Source organism: Hemitrygon akajei, chromosome 5 (assembly GCF_048418815.1).
Source record: "Hemitrygon akajei chromosome 5, sHemAka1.3, whole genome shotgun sequence".
Lineage (NCBI taxonomy): Eukaryota > Metazoa > Chordata > Chondrichthyes > Myliobatiformes > Dasyatidae > Hemitrygon > Hemitrygon akajei.
The window spans coordinates 19,629,249-19,651,415 of NC_133128.1; the positions used below are offsets into that span (position 1 = coordinate 19,629,249).

At 40.3% G+C, this 22,167-nt stretch overlaps 1 protein-coding gene across 1 annotated transcript in view; it reads right to left on the reverse strand.

The window, feature by feature from the left end:
- Positions 1-438: 438 nt before the first annotated feature.
- get1 (guided entry of tail-anchored proteins factor 1) overlaps positions 439-22,167 on the reverse strand; it is a 33,539-nt gene continuing 11,810 nt past the window's right edge. The window contains exons 2-5 of the mRNA XM_073044953.1: positions 5,971-6,136; positions 3,872-3,939; positions 2,547-2,661; positions 439-1,091 (exon numbers count right to left, since the gene is read on the reverse strand). Of these exons, the coding sequence (XP_072901054.1) occupies positions 1,018-1,091; positions 2,547-2,661; positions 3,872-3,939; positions 5,971-6,136 (423 nt within the window). The 3' untranslated portion in view covers positions 439-1,017. The remainder of the gene's footprint in view (positions 1,092-2,546; positions 2,662-3,871; positions 3,940-5,970; positions 6,137-22,167) is intronic.

The following is a 22,167-nucleotide window of genomic DNA, read 5'->3' on the forward strand; positions in this document are numbered from 1 at the left end:
TTGCAGATATGCAAATATACCAGCTTGAATTAGCATTAAGCCAATTAAAGTTCTCCTGGATTTGAGGTGAGCTTTTCCTATTTCTAATCTTCCCTCTTTATCAAATGATTGACTCACAGCAGAGCACACTGCTGACACATACTAATTTTACAGATATTGAACAACAAACAGTACTAGACTATGCTCTCCAATTACATTACAGCTTCCCTGTTAAAATATGTGAACGAGTAAAATCGAAAAATTGGTTAGAGCGTATCTTTAAAATGCTGCAGATTTTTTCCAATGATATCCAGTAACAAATATCACTGTAAAGAAATAAAATTTGTATTCTTTTTACCAAAATTCAAATAACTTGCTGAAAAGTCTTGAGTTCAATTATCCCTTGGGATCTGGGCCAAAATTTGATGACTACTGCAAAGGATCAAAGTTGACAAGCAATTCTGTCTGGTTGAACGTTTATTTCTCTTAAAGGCTAAAAGCCATTCACTATTTCATTCAAGTTATTAAGCTCTTATTTCAATTATTTTGCTTCCAATCAGTACAGAACTTTTATTGTGCACAAAACTTCAGTGCAAGTAACTGCTGTCCAAAAAACATTGCAATTAATGTGAAGCAGTCATCAAAATGAACACATGAGAGCTCTTCCTTCTCAAAACCAAGTAACTCAAACACAGGGAATCAAATCGGTAGAAAAATGTTGCCAACACATCCAATACAATTCACATTCTCTCAGACTTTAAAAAAAAAAAGACATTGAGGTCTTCAACTTTTCTTAATATTCCTGTGAACTTCAAAAACTAGTAACAGCTAACAACTTTATTACATCACTTTCCAAAATCTATTTACAATCACAAAATTTATTGTTGGGCTCTTCTTCACATCCCTTTTTGAAATCTGCTTTCAAAGAATAATGTTGCAGCTAGTGCAAGAACAGAGCTGAACCCAACTCAAAATAATGAAAAAAGTGCACACAAGCCAATCCATGCGGGATCTTGTCATAGGCCTCGCTCTGAGATTTTAGCTGAATGGCTGCAGTGCCACAGCAACAACTTTATTGCAAACTAAGAGCCAGCAGGTAATTCCAACTCCACCTGCGAATTAAAATAGAACAAGGTTACTATACGAGCATCTGATTGACGTGTGTAACCACAAATGCAAAATATAGACAAAGTTAACTAGGAAATCTAAACTAAATCCTCCTGCTCATCCCTCCCTCCTCCTCCAAAAGTGTATGTAAATGACAGACAAGTTACAACGAGATACCAGAATCTTAAATACACACAACTGATCAAGTTCTTACAGAACAGAAATGCTGGTGTTGGCAGAATCTGGATGACAAAATAATAGGATGGAGATGCATTAAGGTGGCATAATAGTAGTTAGATTATTCTATAAGATAGATAGATAATGCTGGGTTTTGGTTACATATCTTGTTTATACACAAATGGAGATGTTTTCTAGATTTTTTTAAGGTTGGTTTGCTGTGGTATAGTAGTTGGTACATAGTTGGACAGTCCATGTTTCAGGCAGAGACCCTTCAGCTGAAAACTTCTCCGAAGCCAGATGAAGAATCTTAACTTGAAATGTTGACAGTCCATTTCTCTCCACAGATGGTGAATTATGTTCCTCCAGCACCATGTGTCACTTCAAATTCCAGCATCTGCAGTCACCTGCGTCTCCATCTTGTCTTGGTTATATACGTTTTATAAAAACTTATTGACTCAGTTGGAAAGTACAACATTAATATTATCCAATATTTGCAATTTCACACAAGAGGTCAAATTGCATTTTACTTTAAAAAGCCAGTGTGGGGAGAAAATGAAGTCTCCTACTATATAAACAGTTCCTCCTGGTGACTTTAAGTGAGATTGGATCAATCAGAGCGTTGCTAATCTCAGGTGTACCCCGTCAGACTTACTGATCCACCAATGTTTGCACTCATGACTGGAATAGCCAGTTTAGTAAGGCAGCAAGCAGTTATTGTCATCAAGTCAAGTTTGTCATTTAACTATGTACATGTGTACTGTCAAATGAGACAATGTTTCTCCAAACCAGGGTGTAAGTTACCATAGTACACATAACACACAAACACTCAATAACTTATGAAAGTAAGGATAGAAATCTGAGGATGAATTTCACATAAATAAAGTGTATAAATTAAATATTGTAAGGTACAGAACAGATTAACCAGTGACACTTTGTATACAGGGAGTTCGTAAGCCCCTTGGCTTGAGGGAAGAAACAGTTTCCCATTCTGACCGTTCTTGTCTTTATGCATCGGAGTCTCCTGCCTGATGGTAGAAAGTCAAAGAGGATGCTGGATTGATGGGTGGGATCCTTAAGGGCCCTGTAAATGCAGCGCTCCTGATAAATGTCTCCAATGGATGGTAGGGAGACCCCTATGACCCTCTTAGGATCCTATTAAGACAGCCACAGAGAGGAGTTTTCCCATGGGAAAAGCAACAGACTAAAAAAGTTAACTATGCTCAATGGAAATTAATTATTTTTAATAATTTTTAAATTTAAGTGCATAATTCATTCAGCACCTGCCACTCCAGTTGGGAAAGCCACCATCCATTCTAAGGGTGCGATCCATTTGTGTGGGAGCACAGTAACGGGTTCCGAATAATATTTCCATATCAGGGAAATCATTAAAGCTGCCTGAAAAAGAACACAATCACTTGGGAATGACACAGAATAACATGACCAGATATAGACTGCTTTCCTCTTAACACTAAACCATCATTTCCTCCCCAGAGATGAACTTCTAAACAGAGCTGAAAAAACATTCCAGTCTACTTCAACTAATCCCAGTGTAAAGTAAAATTTATCATTACTTCCAACTGATCGCACCCAACTTTCATCAGTACCATGAAGAGAGGAGAGTAATTGCGTGACACCGCAAAACACTTATGACATTTTTGGACTGGCACTTCCAACATATATTTAATAACAACTACTACTCTTAAAGCAGAGTGCTCATTTAATTTTACCCATTAAGTAATAACAGATCTTTTGTGAATGGAATGTTAACAGTTAACAGTTGTGTTACTGAACTAGGTTGATATGGTCCAGAGTGAGTGGCTGGAGGAATGGAAGTTCTAATCCTTGTTGAAGTAATTGTGATCCTTGACAAAGTGCAAGCTTTCCACAAGGATTTTAATATATCATGAGCTCAACAGTGACATGACTTGTAATTCAAGTAGAAATATTACATAGTTATACACTAGAACATACTACATCTGCTGCATTATATTATTCATCAATTCTTAATTCAACTTTTAACCTCAATTAAAATTTTCACCCTGTTGACCAACAGCTCATGTTATCTACTCAAAGCACAGCTTTGATTTTCCTATAACTTTCAACTTCAATGTCAATATTTTGCAACTACACAAGCACAAAATTCAGCAGATGGCCCTAAATTAGCTGCATTTCCAAAGCACTGCAAGCAGCGCGAGAGTTTTACCATTTTGTCAGCAGGACTGATGCTTCATACAAATGGCCCAGCCATTTTCAACAGGGCATCAGTCTACACCAGGGGTCCCCAATCTTTTTTATGTCATGAACCAGTACCATTAACTGAGGGGTCCGTGGACCACAGGATGGGAACCCCTGGTCTTGGTCCTAAACTTTGCAAGGCTGCTAGCTAAAACAATATACTGATGTAACTGCAAAGTGTAGGCAGCTGGTGGAAAGCAAATGTCAGAGGCTATTATTGGAAAAAAATTGGATTGAGAAATATTGTAAATATACACTGAAATTTTGCATACTAAACCAAGATTCAATTAACAGGAATAAAATGGCTAAATTTGCTCTTCAAGTGATCAGCTTACAAAGAAAAACTTTACATTTAAGAAACCATACCAACCTGAACAATATAAAAGACAATATTCACCACCCACTTGATCTTGGCTAACTGTGATGTTCTTGTTTTAACTGTAAGGAGAAGACATTCAGCTCAGTGGTTTAACAGAACATGTTGTAATGTTGAAGATCCACATGCAATTCAGAAACTGCCATTTACAAATCAAAATGATAAAAGGGGAGGATAATTCTACACTGGCTTGAGACTCAAACCTTGTATTGAAAAAATCCCAAGAAATGGCAGAGGAGTGAAAGAAGTTGAGGAAGAAAACCCAAAAGCTAACTGAAAATAAAGCTGTTACTTGTGCATTTGCAACTACAAGTCATGGACAACAGAGAGTCACAGAATGCTTGAATTTTTAGACCTATGCCCCCTATACTTTAGTTCCCCTTCCCCAAGGAAAAAGGCTGCGTGTGTTTGCCCATCTATAGCTGTCACAATTTCATACAGGGTCATCCCTCCGACATTTCAGAGAATACAGTCCTAGACTTTCCAAACTCTCCCAAGAATTCAGGCCTTTGAGTTATGTCACCACCCTTGTAAATCTTGTGTGCACCACTTCCAGTTTAATTGTATCTTTCCTATAACAGGGTGACCTGTTGGCGTGGCGTGGCAAATGAGCAGTTAGTGTACGCTATTACAGAGCCTCCGACCGGGGATCAATTCTTGCCGCTGACTGTAAGGAGTTTGCACGTTCTCCCCATGACTGCACGGGTTTTCTCCAGTGCTTGTTTCCTCCTACGTTCCAAAGGTTAATTGGTCATGTAAGTGTAAAGGGCAGTGTGGGCTCATTGGGCTGGAAGGGCCTGTAACTCTGCTGTATCCCAAAATAAAACACAAATAAAGTAACACAGGATCATGAAAAAGCAACAAACTCCAGAGCAATTCACCATGATGGTCTTGCCTTGCTCAAAAATGCAGGTATAAAGTATATTTTTAGTTAAGATCTTAATACACTGACAAATTATTTTCCTATAACTAAAATCAACTAACTACACTGCCTCAGAAAAAAGGGACATCTATTTAGAACAGAGGTGAGGAGGAATTTCCTTAACCAGAGAGTGGTGAATCTGTGGAATTTGTTGGCACAGCTGGCTGTGCAGGTCAAGCCATTGGGTATATTTAAAGCAGGCGTTGATAGATTTTTGATTGGCCAGGGCACAAAGGGATACAAGAAGACTGGAGATTGGAACAGAGAGGGAAAGGGATCAGCCATGATGAAATGGCTCAGCAGACTCGATGGGCCAAAAGGCCTAATTCTGCTCCTATATCTTATGGTCTTATTCGTATATTCTTAAATGTCATATACTTAACTTTAGTTCTCTAAGCCATACTACATTGGCACTGGAACGTGTGGCGACACATGCGAACTATCATTCCCCCCACTCCCAGCACACGCATGGGTGCATTGCTTGTTAATGCAAACAACACCCTTCACTGGACGCTTCAATGTTCATATGATATATAAACCTGAATCTAAACTGTCAGCAAAGGGAAAATTTGAGCCTACGTTAAATAGACTATCTCAGCAAGTGGAACAATGTAGGTTGACCTAATCAGAGTCAGGTCATTTGATCAAGAGGTGAGACTAAGGAGCTGATAATGTTCTAGTTTATTATACACTGCCATCTCTCAGTGGGAGAAAAGATTTAGCTTTGCCTGTGATAGCTTTCAGTCTCCTACTGCAGTTACACAAATAAAGTGCTATTTATTGACCATCTCTTTGTAAAAAAAAAACACAATGCATTTCATTAGGCCAGGTTCTCTTTTCCTGTTGTCCACTGCAACCTTTAGAAAAGCTAAATACCAAGAGTTACACACACAAAATGCTGGAGAAACTCAGCAGGTCAAGCAGCATCTACTGGAGAGGGATTGAGTCCTGATGATGGGTCTCGACCTGAAATGTTGACTATTTACTCCTTTCCATTGCAGGACAGGCAGCATCTGTGGAGAGGAATAAGCAGTTAACATTTCAAGCCGAGACCCTTCATCAGGTCTGAATTCCTCTCCATAGAAGGTGCTGACATACTGAGTTCCTCCAGCATTTTGTGTGTGTTACTCTGGATTTCCCAATCCTGCAGAATCTCGTGCTTATGAGATACCGTGAGTTTTCAGTTTATCGGTCATTTTGTTAATCTTGCGCTCCAGGCGTGCATATCGAGCAAATTCATCCATCATGCTGATCGTTGCCAACTCCTGCTTCATGTTTCCAATTTCAATTCTCATTTGGAGCTCAGTTTCCCCATCCTTCTGCAGAAATTTAGCTATCTGTAAAAGGCAAGTGTCAGAAAAAGATAGCGTCATTTTCCACACATCTGATAAATATACTGTTAATAGTCTTCATGCATTTGGTTAAAAGTTATTTACAGTTCTCAAGCCTCTTAATTCCAAAAATAAACAGCACACTAGGACAGGCAGTGGAGCCTTGGACTTACAGCACCGAAGACCAAGATTCAATCCTGACCTGTGTGAGTTTGCATGTCCTTCCTATGATCATGTGGGTTTTCTCCCAACGTTTCAGTGTCTTCCTTCAACCCAAGCATGTAGCAACCAGTTAACCTACCAAGCCTGTAGAAATCATCTCATGTCTGGATGAATGGAGATGATGAGAACGTTCAAAGTACATTTATTGTCAAAGTTTGCATTCCTTGAGATGTGGGGGAAAGAATCTCTGTAAATTGGAAGTTAATGATTAGTGCAGAGGGCCAAAGGGTTTGTTTCTGAGCTCGCTCTCTTTTTCCACCCATATGGAATAATAATAATCATAATCTCAGTGGAAAGGTTGCTTTTGGTCCAGTATAAAGATCTTCATGCAAAAATTAGCTTTATTTGTCATACGTACATCAAAGCATCAAAACATATAGTGAAATGATTTGCAATATACACAAAATGCTGGAGGAACTGAGGTTCTGAAAAAGGGTCTTGGCCTGAAACATTGGCTGTTTAGTCATTTCCATAGCTGCTGCCGACCTCCTCGTGCTACTGAAATGCATTGTTTGTGGCAACAACCAACAGAGCCCAGGGTTTGCTGGGGGCAGCCTGCAAGCGACTCTATACTTCTGTCACCAACATAGCATGCCCACAACTTACTGACCCAAAATGTATGTCTTTGGAATATGGGAAATAACTAGAGGACTTGAAGGAAAAGCCCGCGGTTAAGGTAAAAACATACAAGCTCCTTACAGACAGCAGCTGGAATTGAACCCCAGCCCTGATTGGTGCCGCAGCAAAGTGATTACACTATTGTACCGTACCACGACCGCAATGCTGTCAGTACTTCTAGCCAGCACGGACACTTGCAGTGATCAAAAGGTGGCTGGTTTGGTCAGTTTTAGGATGTGTATGCAGTAGAAAGTTTTACATTTCCATAACAGAGCACTTATTAGTTCAGTGTTAAAATTTTTGTTTTGGAACAGCAGAACCACTAATATACATACATAGAACATAGAAATCTACAGATTACAGGCCCTTCAGCCCACAATGTTGTGCCGACCATGTAACCTACTCCAAAAACTGCAGAGAATTTCCCTACCAAACAGCCCTCTATTTTACTAAGCTCCATGTACCTAACCAAGAGCCTCTTAAAAGACCCTATTATATCCGCTTCTACCAGTCACTGGCACTGCATTCCATGTACCCACCACTTTGTGTGAAAGAACTTAATTCTGAATTCCCACCTGCACCTTAAAACTATGCCCCCTCGTGTTAGCCATTTCAGCCCTGGGAAAAAGCCTCTGACTATCCACACGATTAATGCCTCTCATCACCTTATACACCTCTGTCAGGTCACCTCTCATCCTCTGTCGCTCCAGGAGAAAAGGCCGAGTTCACTCAACCTACTCTCATAAGGCATGCTCACCAAGCCAGGCAACATCCTTGTAAATCTCCTCTGCACTCTTTCTATAGTGTCCACATCCTTCCTGTAGTGAGGTGACTAGAACTGAACACAGTACTCCAAGTGGAGTCTAACTAAGGTCTTATATAGCTGTAACATTACCTCCTGGCTCTTGAACTCAGTGCCATGGTTGATGAAGGCCAACACACCATACCTCTTCTTAACAACACTGTCAACCTGCGCAGCAGCTTTGAGTGTCCTATGGACATGGACTCCAAGATCTCGCTGATCCTTCACGCTGCCAAAAGTCTTACCATTAATATTAAATTCTGTCTTCAAATTTGATCTACCAAAATGAACACTTCACACTTCAGCCCTGGAGTTCAATTTATCTGGGTTGAACTCCATCTTCCACTTCTCAGCCCAGTTGTGCATCCTATTGATGTCCTGCCAGACAACCCTCTAGACTATCCACAACACCCCTAACTTTGTGTCATCAGCAAACTTACCAACCCACCCTTTTACTTCCTCATCTAGGTGATTTATAGAAACCACAAAGAGGAGGGGTCCCAGAACAGATCCCTGAGGCACACCACGGGTCACCGAACACCATGCAGAATACAAACCATCTACAACCACCCTTTGCCTTCTGTGGGCAAACCAGTTCTGGATCCACAAAGCAAGATCTCCTTGGATCCCATGCCTCCTTATTTTCTGAATGAGTCTTGCATAGGGAATCTTATAAAATGCCTTACTGAAATCCATATACACTACATCCACTGCTCTACCTTCATCAATGTGCTTTGTTATATCCTCAAAGAATTCAATCACGCTCGTAAGGCACGACCTGCCCTTGACAAAGCCATGCTGACTATCCCTGATCAGATGATGTCTCTCCAAGTGCTCATAAATCCTGCTTCTCAGGATCTTCTCCAACAACTTGCCCACCACTGAAGTAAGACTCATCGGTCTATAATTTCTTGGGTTATCTCTACTCCCTTTCTTGAACAAGGGAACAACATTTGCAACCCTCCAATCCTCCAGTACTTCTTCCATCCCTTCTGATGATACGAAGATCATCGCCAGAGGCTCAGCAATCTTCTCCCTTGCTTACCACAGTAACCTGGGGTACATCTCGTCCGTATATATACACGTATGCTTTCATAATATACTTTTGACCTACCATGTCAAAAGCACAGCTTGTCACCAGAAACTGTACATTCTTTCTGATCTGTGACAAAGCACTTTCCTCAATGATGCTTATTTTTCTCAATACAACTTCTACCTATTGTCGCACTGGAACACCTTGGATACAAGACAAATTAGTTAAGCTAAAATGATGTACTTTGAAAAGTAAACAAACTGCAGGTGCTAAAAAAAAGAAAAGAAAATGATCAGCAGATCAGGCAGCATCCATAGAGAAAGAAACAGTGTTATTCTGCCAAATCAAAGTAGCTCTGATGAAAAGTTATCAACCATAAACATTACTTCAGTTTTTCTCCACACAGATGCTGTCCAACCCAAGTATTTCCAGCATTTTCTGTTTTGATGGTTACTTTGACACCACCTCCCTCAATCCCAGGCTCAGCAAATAACAGCAAGGTCCAACTGGATAGCAGTACATAAATTTTTGTTCAGCCATTCTCATGGGGACAGAAACATGGAATTCCCTGCCAACCCACCAACATCACAGGGAAGAAAATAGCTACTGTGAGCAGTTTCAAGCCCCTTGTTTAAGAAAAGATGTGCAGACATTGGAAAGGGTTCACAGGAGGTTTGTGAGAATGATTCCAGGAATGAGAGGGTTATAATATGAGGTGCTCTGGGCCTTTACTCACTGAAAGTTAGAAGAATGGGGTGGGAGGAATCTCATTGAAACCTATTGAATGTTGAAAAGCCAGCATAAAGTGAATAGGGAGAGGATGTTTCCTACAGTGGGGGAGTCTAGGACCAGAAGGCACAGCCTCAGAATAGAGGAATGTCCATTTAGAATGGAGATGTGGAGGAATTTATTTAGCCAGAGAATGATGAATTTGTGGAATTCATTACCACAGGTAGCTGTAGAGGCTGGGTCATTGGGTGTATTTCAAAGCGGAGATTGATAGGTTCTTGATTAGTTAGATCATGAAGGATTACTGGAAGAAGGCAAGAGAACGGGGTTGAGAGGGAAATGGATGAAATTGCAGAGCAGATTCAATGGGCTTAATGGCCTAATTCTGCTCCTGTGTCTTATGGTTTTGTGATTTTCCACTTGGTTAAACAATATAGTTAAATGCTTTGATTCATGGATATAAAAGGTACACACATCTATGGCTCCTCACAAACATGCACAGTTTGTTGGTAAACTAAACCCCAGCATTCTCCTTTACCTCAAGTTCAAGCCTAAGAATGGCAAGGAAACCACATGATGACAATCAACATTAACAGGATCGTTCTTGACCTATTGTTGGTTTAAGCATAGCAATGGCACTGGGGGCCAAGAGGACTACCAACTAGAAATTAAATTAAAAATCCCACAATATCAAAATTATTTCAAAGTGCTCAGATTCTTCTGTGCTTAACATAAACATTCAATTAAATCCATAACTTCCTAGAGAACGATTATTTAAAAAAAAAACCCTTCTATTAGTACTAAAAGCTTTGAGCTGATTTTGCTAAAGATATCCATGTAACTTGGTCAAGGTCATTACAGTTTTCCAAAGAACTTGAGTACGTGGAAAACTAATCTTAGGATTGGGTTCCAACAACAAATAGTTAAAGACTTTGTTGTCTAGAGCTGGATTTGAAAGTTAAAATCATTCCCAATCCAATTTAGTTTTGTAAGATTAGCTCTACATTCAGATTTAGAAGGTACTACCAGCAGGAAAAGACCTGGTTAACAGCAATTCAGCTTCAGTCTGCAACTTTAATTGAGAAAAGACATCTTAGTTGTGGATTCACTACACACAGAAACAGACTCGTTAACTGCGTCAACAATCAAGCACTACGCTAATCCCATTTTCTCGTCTTCCATCGCCATCAACTCTCCTGCCATCCACCTGCACCACAGGCAACTTACCGAGGCAATAAACAAGCATATCTTTGACACGTGGAAAGAAATCAAAACACCCTGGCAAAATCCATCTGATAACAGGGAGAACAAGCACAGAAAATCCAAGGTCAAATCCAAATTCTTGACCAAATTTACACAGACCAGCGCAACACTGTACCCACCTCAATGTGAGATAATAGCACTCGCTGATAACACCTACAGATCAAAAACTGCACATTGACTTTGAGATCTTCTGACGCTAGGGTTAAATTTGGCCCAATACGCAACCAAATGTAGCTGTTGTTGAATTGCAGGCATTTGCTGAAAGTTCAGTGTCTCAGAAGCTCTGAGTTTTAGGAAACCATTTTCCATTACAGTATTTCCCATGAGTAAAATGATCAAAGAAACCTGCTGTCAAATTTGACACAATTCAGCCACACAGAAGCAAAACACACAGTTAAAGTTGACTCATTATCCCTGCCACTGGGTAGCTCTTACAGTAAAGAATCCTGGGTAATTCAAAAGGAGCAATATTAAACATTTTGGTTCAGAGCTATAATGGAGGAGATAAGATCATGTGATCGAAAACCTGATAAAGATTGAAGAGGCATCTTCAAGTTCAGGTGCAAGTCTGATTGTCATTCAACCATATACATATATACACCAAACGAAACAGCGTTCCTCCGAGGCCAAGGAGCAAAACACAGCACCAACAGTCACACTCACACACAAACACAAGATAGCATATAATTTCAATAGCAGAAAAAGTCACCAAAAAAAAAAACCAGCCCAAGTCCCTGAGTATCACAGCCTGTAGATTGATGGTGCATGGGATGTTGTCCTGGAGACAAATTTCTGCAAGAACAAGCACACAGTAGTTGCTCATCACACACTAGTGCCGCCGCTGACGAATGCAATCCGGCTTGGCTTCCACTGAGCGAATACCGAAGAGCAATTCTGACGGGGGGCCAGCCCCCAACCCAGCACAAACTCCACTGCACCCACTGCACATCTGCTCTCTCCCACACCACATCACCTGAGCGTTAGCAACGGAATAAGGGGGCTCGAGGTCTGGATTTTTCCTCATCCACACTGGATGCCATTGATGAATCAATCATACCCAGTGACGTGCAAGAGACCAAGTGAGAGGTAAATTCTCAAAAAGGAAAGTACTATCAGAGGTGATCACAGAGAAAGGCAAGGATGAAGTCATGAAGTAGTCTGAAATTCATAAATTAATTTGTTGCTTAACCAGTAACCAACATACACCATGAAAGTGCCAAAACAAAAGCAAACACAAATTATTGAAATCACAGAGGGGGAGAAAGAACAGCTTAAGATAAGCACCACTTCATGAAGTGCATCAGCATGAAGCTAGTCAGGACAGTGTTGTAGTAGTAAGCCCAGCAAGGTTAAAAGTGATACCAAGGGGAAAATGAAGTAAAGACAAAGATGGATCTATTATGCTGGCCACAGTCAGAGTTGCCAGTAAGGGGCCCTTTCGCTACCTTGTCCATATGAACTATTGCACTTAATTATACTCATATCAATTAATCCCACCCATTATGTCTGTAGCCTTCTACACCTCGGCGATTCATGCTCTTGTCCAAATATTTCCTAACTTGCCTTGCTTTGGTTAGCCTTAATGATGGACAAATTGTGTAGGATGCTTAGTTTAGATTGAAAACACACGAATCACACTGGATTCAAAGGCTGATTGTTTTCTTTATCATAGATATTTATGGCATAGGAGGCCCTTTAACCCATTCCTTTGGTGCAGCCAAAATAACAAGCTCCTCAGGTTAATCTCTCTTTCCAGCTCTTGGTCTGTCATCAGTGAAGTGTTCTCAAGTGCTCATTCAGGTACTTTTTAAAATGGGATGGGGTTTCTGCCTCACTCCCCTTTGAGCAGAAACCTCAATTACCACTATTTTTCAAGAAAATTTAAAAAAACCTTCATTTTAAATCTACCACCATCTGGAAATCAAACTTGCCTGAGAGAGACATAGTTCTTTATGCTTCTGGGCCTCTCATAATTTTGAACCTCTCAAGTAAATCTTTATCTTATGGCTTTTGTTTCAGAGTGTACCCAGCTTAGAGATACCAAGGAGGAGATTGGGAGGCAGATTTTGGAAAGGTGCAAAAATAACAGGGTTCTTATCATGGGTGATTTTAACTTCCCTAATATTGATTGGTACCTGATAGTTCCAATGGTTTAGCCGGGGCAGAGTTTGTTAAGTGTGTCCAGGACGGATACCTGTCACGATATGTTGACAGGCCGACTAGGGGGAATGGCATACCATGTCTAGTATTAGGTAACGAACCAGGTCAGGTCACAGATCTCTCAGTGGGTGAGCATCTGGGGGACAGTGACCACCGCTCCCTGGCCTTTAGAATTATCATGGAAAAGAACAGAATCAGAGAGGACAGGAAAATTTTTAATTGGGGAAGGGCAAATTATGAGGCTATAAGGCTAGAACTTGCAGGTGTGAATTGGAATGACGTTTTTGCAGGGAAATGTGCTATGGACATGTGGTCGATGTTTAAGGATCTCTTGCAGGATGTTAGGGATAAATTTGTCCTGGTGAGGAAGATAAAGAATGGTAGGGTGAAGGAACCATGGGTGACAAGTGAGGTGGAAAATCTAGTCAGGTGGAAGAAGGCAGCATACATGAGGTTTAGGAAGCAAGGACCAGATGGGTCTATTGAGGAATATAGGGTAGCAAGAAAGGAGAAGAAGGGGTTGAGGAGAGCAAGAAGGGGGCATGAGAAGGCCTTGGTGAGTAGGGTAAAGGAAAACCCCAAGGCATTCTTCAATTATGTGAAGAACAAAAGGATGACAGGAGTGAAGGTAGGACCTATTAGAGATAAAGGTGGGAAGATGTGCCTGGAGGCTGTGGAAGTGAGTGAGGTCCTCAATTAATACTTCTCTTCGGTATTCACCTATGAGAGGAAACTTGATGACGGTGAGGACAATATGAGTGAAGGTTGATGTTCTGGAGCATGTTGATATTAAGGGAGAGGAGGTGTTGGAGTTGTTAAAATACATTAGAGTCATTAATGCTATTAAGATGGTTATTTTACCTAAATTTTTATATATTTTTCAAGCGGTACCAATTTTTATTCCGAAATCCTTTTTTACTAATGTTGATTCAAAAATTTCCTCATATATATGGCAGAATAAAAATCCCAGGTTAGGTAAAATATACTTACAGAAGACAAGGAAGGATGGTGGGTTGGCATTACCCAATTTCAGATTTTACTATTGGGCAGTTAATATTAGATATTTGATATGTTGGTTGAAAGAATGGGATGGTCCTTTTGGCCCTCATTGGGTGAGTTTGGAAACTAAATCGGTATCTGCTTATGCTCTGGGTTCTATTTTAGGGACATCTCTCCCTTTTGCTCTTTCTAAATTGCCGAATCGAATTGACAACCCGATAGTTAAATATACCTTACATATATGGTTTCAATTTCGGAAATTTTTCGGGTTGACTCAATTCATGTTAAATAGTCCTATTTTATCTAATTGTTTTTTCCACCCCTCAATTATAGATCAAGCTTTTTTGGCTTGGAAAACTAAGGGATTATTAAGATTTTCTGACTTATTTTTGGACAACTATTTTATGTCTTTTGAGCAATTAGCAAATAAATATAATTTGCCTAGATTTCATTTTTTTAGATACTTACAGGTTAGGCATTTTTTAAGTACGGTACTTCCTTCATTCCCAAATTTTGTGTCTTCAGATATTTTGGAGAGTTTGTTTGAATTAAACCCTTTTCAAAAAGGGCTCATATCAAAACTTTATAATATAATTATGAAGATACGTTCAGTGCCCTTTGATAAGACCAAAAATGATTGGGAAAGAGAGCTTAATCTTATTATTCCTATTGAGAATTGGGATAGAATTCTTCAATTAGTTAATACATCATCTATATGTGCCAAACATTCATTAATACAATTTAAGGTTGTGCATAGGGCCCATATGTCCAAGGATAAATTAGCTCATTTTTATTCTCATATAAACCCTATTTGTGACAGATGTCAATCAGAAATCGCATCTTTAACTCATATGTTTTGGTCATGTCCGATTTTGGAAAAATATTGGAAAGATATTTTTGATATTATTTCGGCGGTACTGAACATTGATTTACAACCCCATCCTATTACCGCAATTTTTGGTTTACCGATGATGGGCTCACTTCACTTATCTCCTTCCGCCTGTCGAATGATTGCTTTTCTCACTTTGATGGCTAGAAGATCTATTTTGTTGAATTGGAAGGAAATTAATCCTCCCACGGTATTTCATTGGCTTTCTCAAACTATGTTATGTCTAAATTTAGAAAAAATTAGAAGTGCTGTATTTGATACTTCTATTAAATTTGAAAAGATATGGAGACCATTTATTCAATATTTTCATATGATGTAATGGCCCTGTGCCAGGCTTATTGGTTTTTTCAGCTTTAATCGTATGTATGTTGAGAGGATCGGAGTTGACGACATTGATGTTTATGTATGCTTGTGAGATATTATGAACAGCCCTTTTTTTTTCTTCTCTTTTTTTAGTTTTTTTTAGTTTTTTCTTCCTTTTTTGTTTTTTTTCTTAGATATTAGATTAGTAGATTAGTTAACTTTCATATATAGATTTTTTTTTCTCTTTTTTTTATATTATATATTATGGAATATCTAGACTTACCTTGTTCATATATATACTATATGGTTTATGTTTTGGGAAAGTTTACTTATACTGTATTCATTGTTTATGTATTCCTTCATGTGTAATGGGAGTTTATATGTTTGTAATCCATTATTAATATTTTGATTGTATTTTGTTCATAATATTTTTAATACTAATAAAAAGATTAAAAGAGAAAAAAAAAACATTAGAGTGGATAAGTCCCCGGGGCCTGACGGAATACTCCCCAGGCTGCTCCACGAGGCAAGGGAAGAGATTGCTGTGCCTCTGGCTAGGATCTTTATGTCCTCATTGTCCACTGGAATGGTACCGGAGGATTGGAGGGAGGCGAATATTGTCCCCTTGTTCAAAAAAGGTAGTAGGGATAGTCTGGGTAATTATAGACCAGTGAGCCTTACGTCTGTGGTGGGAAAGCTGTTGGAAAAGATTCTTAGAGATAGGATCTATGGGCATTTAGAGAATCATGGTCTGATCAGGGACAGTCAGCATGGCTTTGTGAAGGGCAGATAGTGTCTAACAAGCCTGATAGCGTTCCTTGAGGAGATGACCAGGCATATAGATGAGGGTAGTGCAGTGGATGTATCTACATGGATTTTAGTAAGGCATTTATCAAGGTTCCACATGGTAGGCTTATTCAGGAAGTCAGAAGGCATGGGATCCAGGGAAATTTGGCCAGGTGGATTCAGAATTGGCATGCCTGCAGAAAGCAGAGGGTCGTGGTGGAGGGAGTACATTCAGATTGGAGGGTTGTGACTAGTGGTGTCCCACAATGTTTGGTTCTGGGACCTCTACTTTTTGTGATTTTTATTAACGACCTGGATGTGGGGGTGGAAGGGTGGGTTGGCAAGTTTGCAGATGACACAAAGGTTGGTGGTGTTGTAGATAGTGTAGAGGATTGTCGAAGATTGCAGAGAGACATTGATAAGATGCAGAAGTGGGCTGAGAAGTGGCAAATGGAGTTCAACCCGGAGAGGTGAGGTGGTACACTTTGGAAGGACAAACTCCAAGGCAGAGTACAAAGTAAATGGCAGGATACTTGGCAATGTGGAGGAGCAGAGGGATCTGGGGGTACAGTTCATAGATCCCTGAAAGTTGCCTCACAGATAGATAGGGTAGTTAAGAAAGTTTATGGAGTGTTAGCTCTCATAAGTCGAGGGATAGAGTTTAAGAGTCGCGAGGTAATGATGCAGCTCTATAAAACTCTGGTTAGGCCACACTTGGAGTACTGTGTCTAGTTCTGGTTGCCTCACTATAGGAAGGATGTGGAAACATTGGAAAGGGTACAGAGGAAATTTACCAGGATGCTGCCTGGTTTAGAGAGTATGGATTATGATCAGATTAAGGGAGCTAGGGCTTTACTCTTTGGAGAGAAGGAGGATGGGTGGAGACATGATAGAGGCGTACAAGATATTAAGAGGAATAGATAGACTGGACAGCCAGCGCCTCTTCCCCAGGGCACCATTGCTCAATACAAGAGGTCATGGCTTTAAGGTAAGAGGAGGGAAGTTCAAGGGGGATATTAGAGGAAGGTTTTTTACTCAGAGAGTGGTTGGTGTGTGGAATGCACTGCCTGAGTCAGTGGTGGAGGCAGGTACGCCAGTGAAATTTAAGAGACTGCTAGACAGGTATATGGAGGAATTTAAGGTGGGGGGGTTAAATGGGAGGCAGGGTTTAAGGGTCAGCACTCCATTGTGGGCCGAAGGGCCTGTACAGTTCTGTGTTCATCAGATCCACACACTCCTTACTCTCTCCCCCCCCCATAACTACAACTATACACACAGTGGCCACTTTATTAGGTACAATTGAGGAACCAGGTGTGCTTTTGCTGCTGTAGCCCATCCACTTCGTGTTGTGCATCCTGCAAACTACTGTTGGAACCACAACAGTTAGTTAGTCACCTCCCTGTCAGCTTGAATCAGTCCAACCATTCTCCTTTGACTCCTCTCATTAACAAAGCATGTTCACCCACAACACTGTCATTCACTGGATTTTAATTTTTGGTTTATTGCACTATTTTCTGCAAACTCTAGAGACTGTTGTGTGTGAAAACTCCAGGAGATCAGTCGTTTGAGAGCTACTCAAACCCACCCTGTCTGGCACCAACGATCTTTCCACTGTCACTGTTTCTTTGATCACATTTCTTCCCCATTCCGACGATTGGTCTGGCCACCAACTGAACCTCTTGACCATGTCTGCATGCTTTTATGTATTTGAGTTACTGCCACATGATTGGCTAATTAGATATATGCATTAACAAGCAGGTGTGCCTAATAAAGTGGCCACTGTGTATTTCTCCAGCTCTGACAAAATCCTTATGAATCTCTCCTCTAATGCTATTACATGCAGTTGTGTCATGACCTAGCAATTACTTATAGCCAAATCTAATATATATTCCGATTAGTGAAGTGAAACAAATGTACCTAAAAGCCTGAAAACTACATGGGAGTGATTTTTGTCAACAGTTTGATTTGTGTAGAATTAATTTTAAAAAGGTGCTCAGTATCCTAAATTAATTTTATAAAAAAGCTGAAGGGGGAGTGAACAATGACACAGGTAAAGAAATTTTATGTAAAATTAAATACACAATTTTTAGTCATGGTCTTCAAATCCTCAAGTTTGAATGAGGGTCCTGGGGTTCCTTTCATCTTCTCCCAATGCCAGTCAGTAATTTGAAGATGTACAGATATGCTTCTGCTCCAACAATGAACAAGCAAAATCTCCACCTTAGTGTCTTCAGTTAAAGGGTGATATCTAAAGTAATTATCAAACAAATCTGTGTCATCATGTAATCAGCACTGTTTGAGATTTCAAAGGCTTGGATTATAAATGGACCTCTGTGTCCCATACACAGACTATTTTTCCCTGAGTTAATGACAGCTGGTTGAACGTTTACAAGGTTGGAAAAAGATTAAGGCATGGCCAAAATGTTAATCTGGCTGAACTACGTATTATAGGACATACAAAGCGGATTTAACATGAACACTACAGCACATCAGTTGTTTGGAGTGGACAAACAATGGTATGTCCTACTGAAGCATAAATATTACTGAACTGATTTTGAAGTAATCAGAGTTAAAAACAACGAATGGCATTACAGAGCCTCATTCTGGGAAGAAGTGAGGTAAATAAGACAGAGTGTAAAAAGAAATGTCTCTAATGAGACTAATACAAGTATTAGTATTCACCAAGACAGTCACCAACAATCCGTTGGTGTCAAACACTCATGGAAATTATATCAGCTCAATACATTTCTGAAGTTTCCCATTTTCAGTGAACTTGACCAGCAATAGTAGGAATACTAGGCATGGCCAAACAGCCCACAAACCAGACGTCATTAAGATTGGGGCCATAGCAGCCAAACCCATACTGCCAGCCTCCCAAATGATGGATCATATGTATGGGCTGTACACAAGTTGGGCATTCATAAGCGGGGATGACTTGTGCTTACACACTCATACAATTGACTACTAACTAGTCTATTTGAATCCAAATAATGACCAATCGTTTTATGAACAGGGTCACAAGAGATTGTGGAGCTGGAGCAACAAACTACCTGCAGAAGGAACTCGACAGTTCGAGCAGCATCTATGGGAGGAAAGGAATTATCAACACTTCAGGTCAAAACCCTACATTGGGACTGAAGTGAAAAAAAATCACACTTAATTCTACATTGCTATACCTTGTTCTACCTTAATGCACTGTGTAATGAATTGATCTGCATGAAGGAAATGCAAGACAAGTATCTCAGTACATAGTGACAATAAACAAATTCCTTTCTCCCACAGATGCTGTTTGACTTAGAGAACCTCTAGCATGTTGTTGCATTCAGTTTATTAATTCCCTTTGTAAAACCTTCCCTCCCATCAATTGAAGACCCAACTCCTGTGGTACCAGTTTAACATCCCTCATGCTGCTTTGCCCTGGAGTGAATCCTTCACAAAGAAATATACAGAGTACTTGGGAGACTCTGAAAACCTTATAGACATGCTCAATCCTGTTGCTGCCTTGTAATACACTTCAGGCTATTCAAAACTAGCTTTTTGTAAGAGACCCAAATTTATCTGCATTAAAAAAACTCTAAAATCAGTTTGATCTGTTAAGACACCATCCTGAAATACTAACAATAAATCAATAGGTGTCCACTATAAAAACTCAGAATGCATAATCTGCATTTATCCCAATTCCAAGAACACAATAAACTTCAAATTAAAAACTTTTGTTTGACAAATATAAAGATAGGATAATCCTAAAAAAAGGTGGGGGGGGGGCTTGTTCAAAAAGAACAGCGATCTCATTACAAAGGAGAGCTTTTCTTCAAAGTAATTATTTTGCGCTCTGGGCATCTCAAGTTCAAGTACTGTCATTCAACCACATGCATGTATACCACTAAACCAACCAACGTTCCTTTGGGACCAAGATGCAAAGCATAGTACATATAACTCACAAACAACACAAAGTAATATTACCACAAATAAATTAACATATGATAAGGTGCACTTCCGACACAAGTTAAAAAGTAAACAGTATAGTGCTACTGGTGCTTCACCTGGGTGGTGACGGAGGTTCAGTAGTCTCACGGCCTGCAGGAAGAAACTATTTCCCATTCTAACAGGTATGCTACAGTACCTCCTACCTGACGGTGGTGCTGGTGGGGTCAGTTGGCTCAGACAGGTGGGAGAGAGATCCTGGCAATCCTCTCAGCAGTCCGTGCAATACTGGTGTTGGGTCTTGAGGTCAGATGCTTTGCAATTCCCGTACCAGACGGTGATGCCGCTGGTCAGGACAATGCGCTGGATCTCAGAATGCAGTTGTGAGTCAGCATGAACGGTAGCAGGTCAAGTACACAGCCCTGGGGGGCACCAGCACTCAGTGTGATTGAGCTGGTGCCAAAGACTGACTGCGGTCTTTCTATCAAGAAGACCAAGATCCAACAGCATTTTCCAGGTGGGACAGGATGGAGTGGAGGGCAGAAGCTTACAGCACCCGTGCACCAATTTGAGTGATAAGCAAACTGGAAAGGCTTGAATCTACTGTGTAACTTTAAACACGTTTCAGATGGCATGGTTTCACCAGTGGAATCAATGCAGTCTGCATGCTGAAAGGATGCCGATGATGCCCTTGGGTTGGTTATTCCACTGGGTTAACTGAGAGCGATGGAGCAACAGTAATTCAGTTGCAGGTATGGAAGATGAAACAACGCAGCAAGAGAGAGAGAAATGTCATAATGGGCCTGTGTCACAACATAGTTTCAAACAAATCTTTGTGATTTTTTTTTGCTGGATCCAGATTGATTTACAACACAACTGCACATCACTTTTCAGTTCTTGGAAATCATAATGAATTTTATCATTCATTTTATCCTTGAAGCAGTGCTTGGATCAACTGATCACTAGCTGTAGGTAGAACCATGTAAATGCAGCAACAGGGTAGCAGCCTAAAGACAGAGGCCACAAATAATCTTCAATGGCATTAGCCAGGTTTTCCTCTTCACTATTGTTTGCCTTACTCAGTAAACACGAGTGTATGGCTGCATAATGTATTTGCAACATTCTCTGAAAGCTTGGGAAGAAACCAGAACCAACTGTGTACACAGTTTGTTGTTCTTTTTCCCCCAACTGCCAAATTAATTCTTGCTTCTGTTTGCAAACCATTTGAGCAGTTGGCTTCGGGTCAAATAAGTTGAATGCATAACTATGTCGTGAGGCAGGGCGAGAAGGAATGAGTGTGTCCTCTCACATGCTGAAGCACAATGTTTCAGCTAAATTAGCACACCTTTTGGCTTCAAGCTGTCAAGGTTGCTTTGCGCTGACTGGACTAACATATGCAACCAAATATGTCGTAGCATCGATACATGCTGCAACATAATCTTCAAAGTTCATTAGATAAGAAACCAACAACCTTTGGAATGTAGCACGTCTCCATTATCAACAGCATGACCGTAAACACACGTTGAGCAAAAGCAAATTGTGCTTACTAGCACCTGCCAATGCCTCTGACCAGGTCTGAACGTGCCAGATACATGACATTACAAAACAAAGACATTTTCCCCCCACAAGACAGTAAATAGTAATTTGGTATTTTGTCAAATCAGACACTCAGTATAAAAAATCCATAAGACATTGGAGCATATTTAGGCCATTTAGCCCATCAGTCTGCCCCACCATTCCACTATGGCTGATTGACTATCCCTCTCAGCTTCACTCTCATGCCTCCTTCCTTGCAACCTCTGACACCCTGACTAATCAAGAACGTATCAACTTCCACTTTAAATATAATCAATGACTTAGCCTACACAGCCATCTTGGGAATGAATTCCACAGATTCACAATCCTCTGGCTAAAGAAATTCTTATCTCTGTTCTAAATGGACATCCCACTATTTTGAGGCTGTGCCCTCTGGTCCTAGACTCCCTCACTATAGGAAACAACCCCTCCACAATCTATCTAGGCCTTTCAAGATTCATTAGGTTTCAATGAACACCCCCCCCCCAATTCTTTTATACAGGAGGCCCAAAACTGCTCACAACAATCCAAGTGCGGTCTGACCCGTCCCTCAGCATCACATCCTTGCTTTTGTATTCCAGTCATCTCAAAATTAATGCTAATATTGCATTTGTTTTCCTTACCAATGATTCAACCCGCAAGTTAACCTTTAGGGAATCCTGCACAAGGATTCACAAGCTCCTTTGCACCTCTGATTTTTGAAGTTTCTGTTTAGAAAACAGTCTACACCTTTA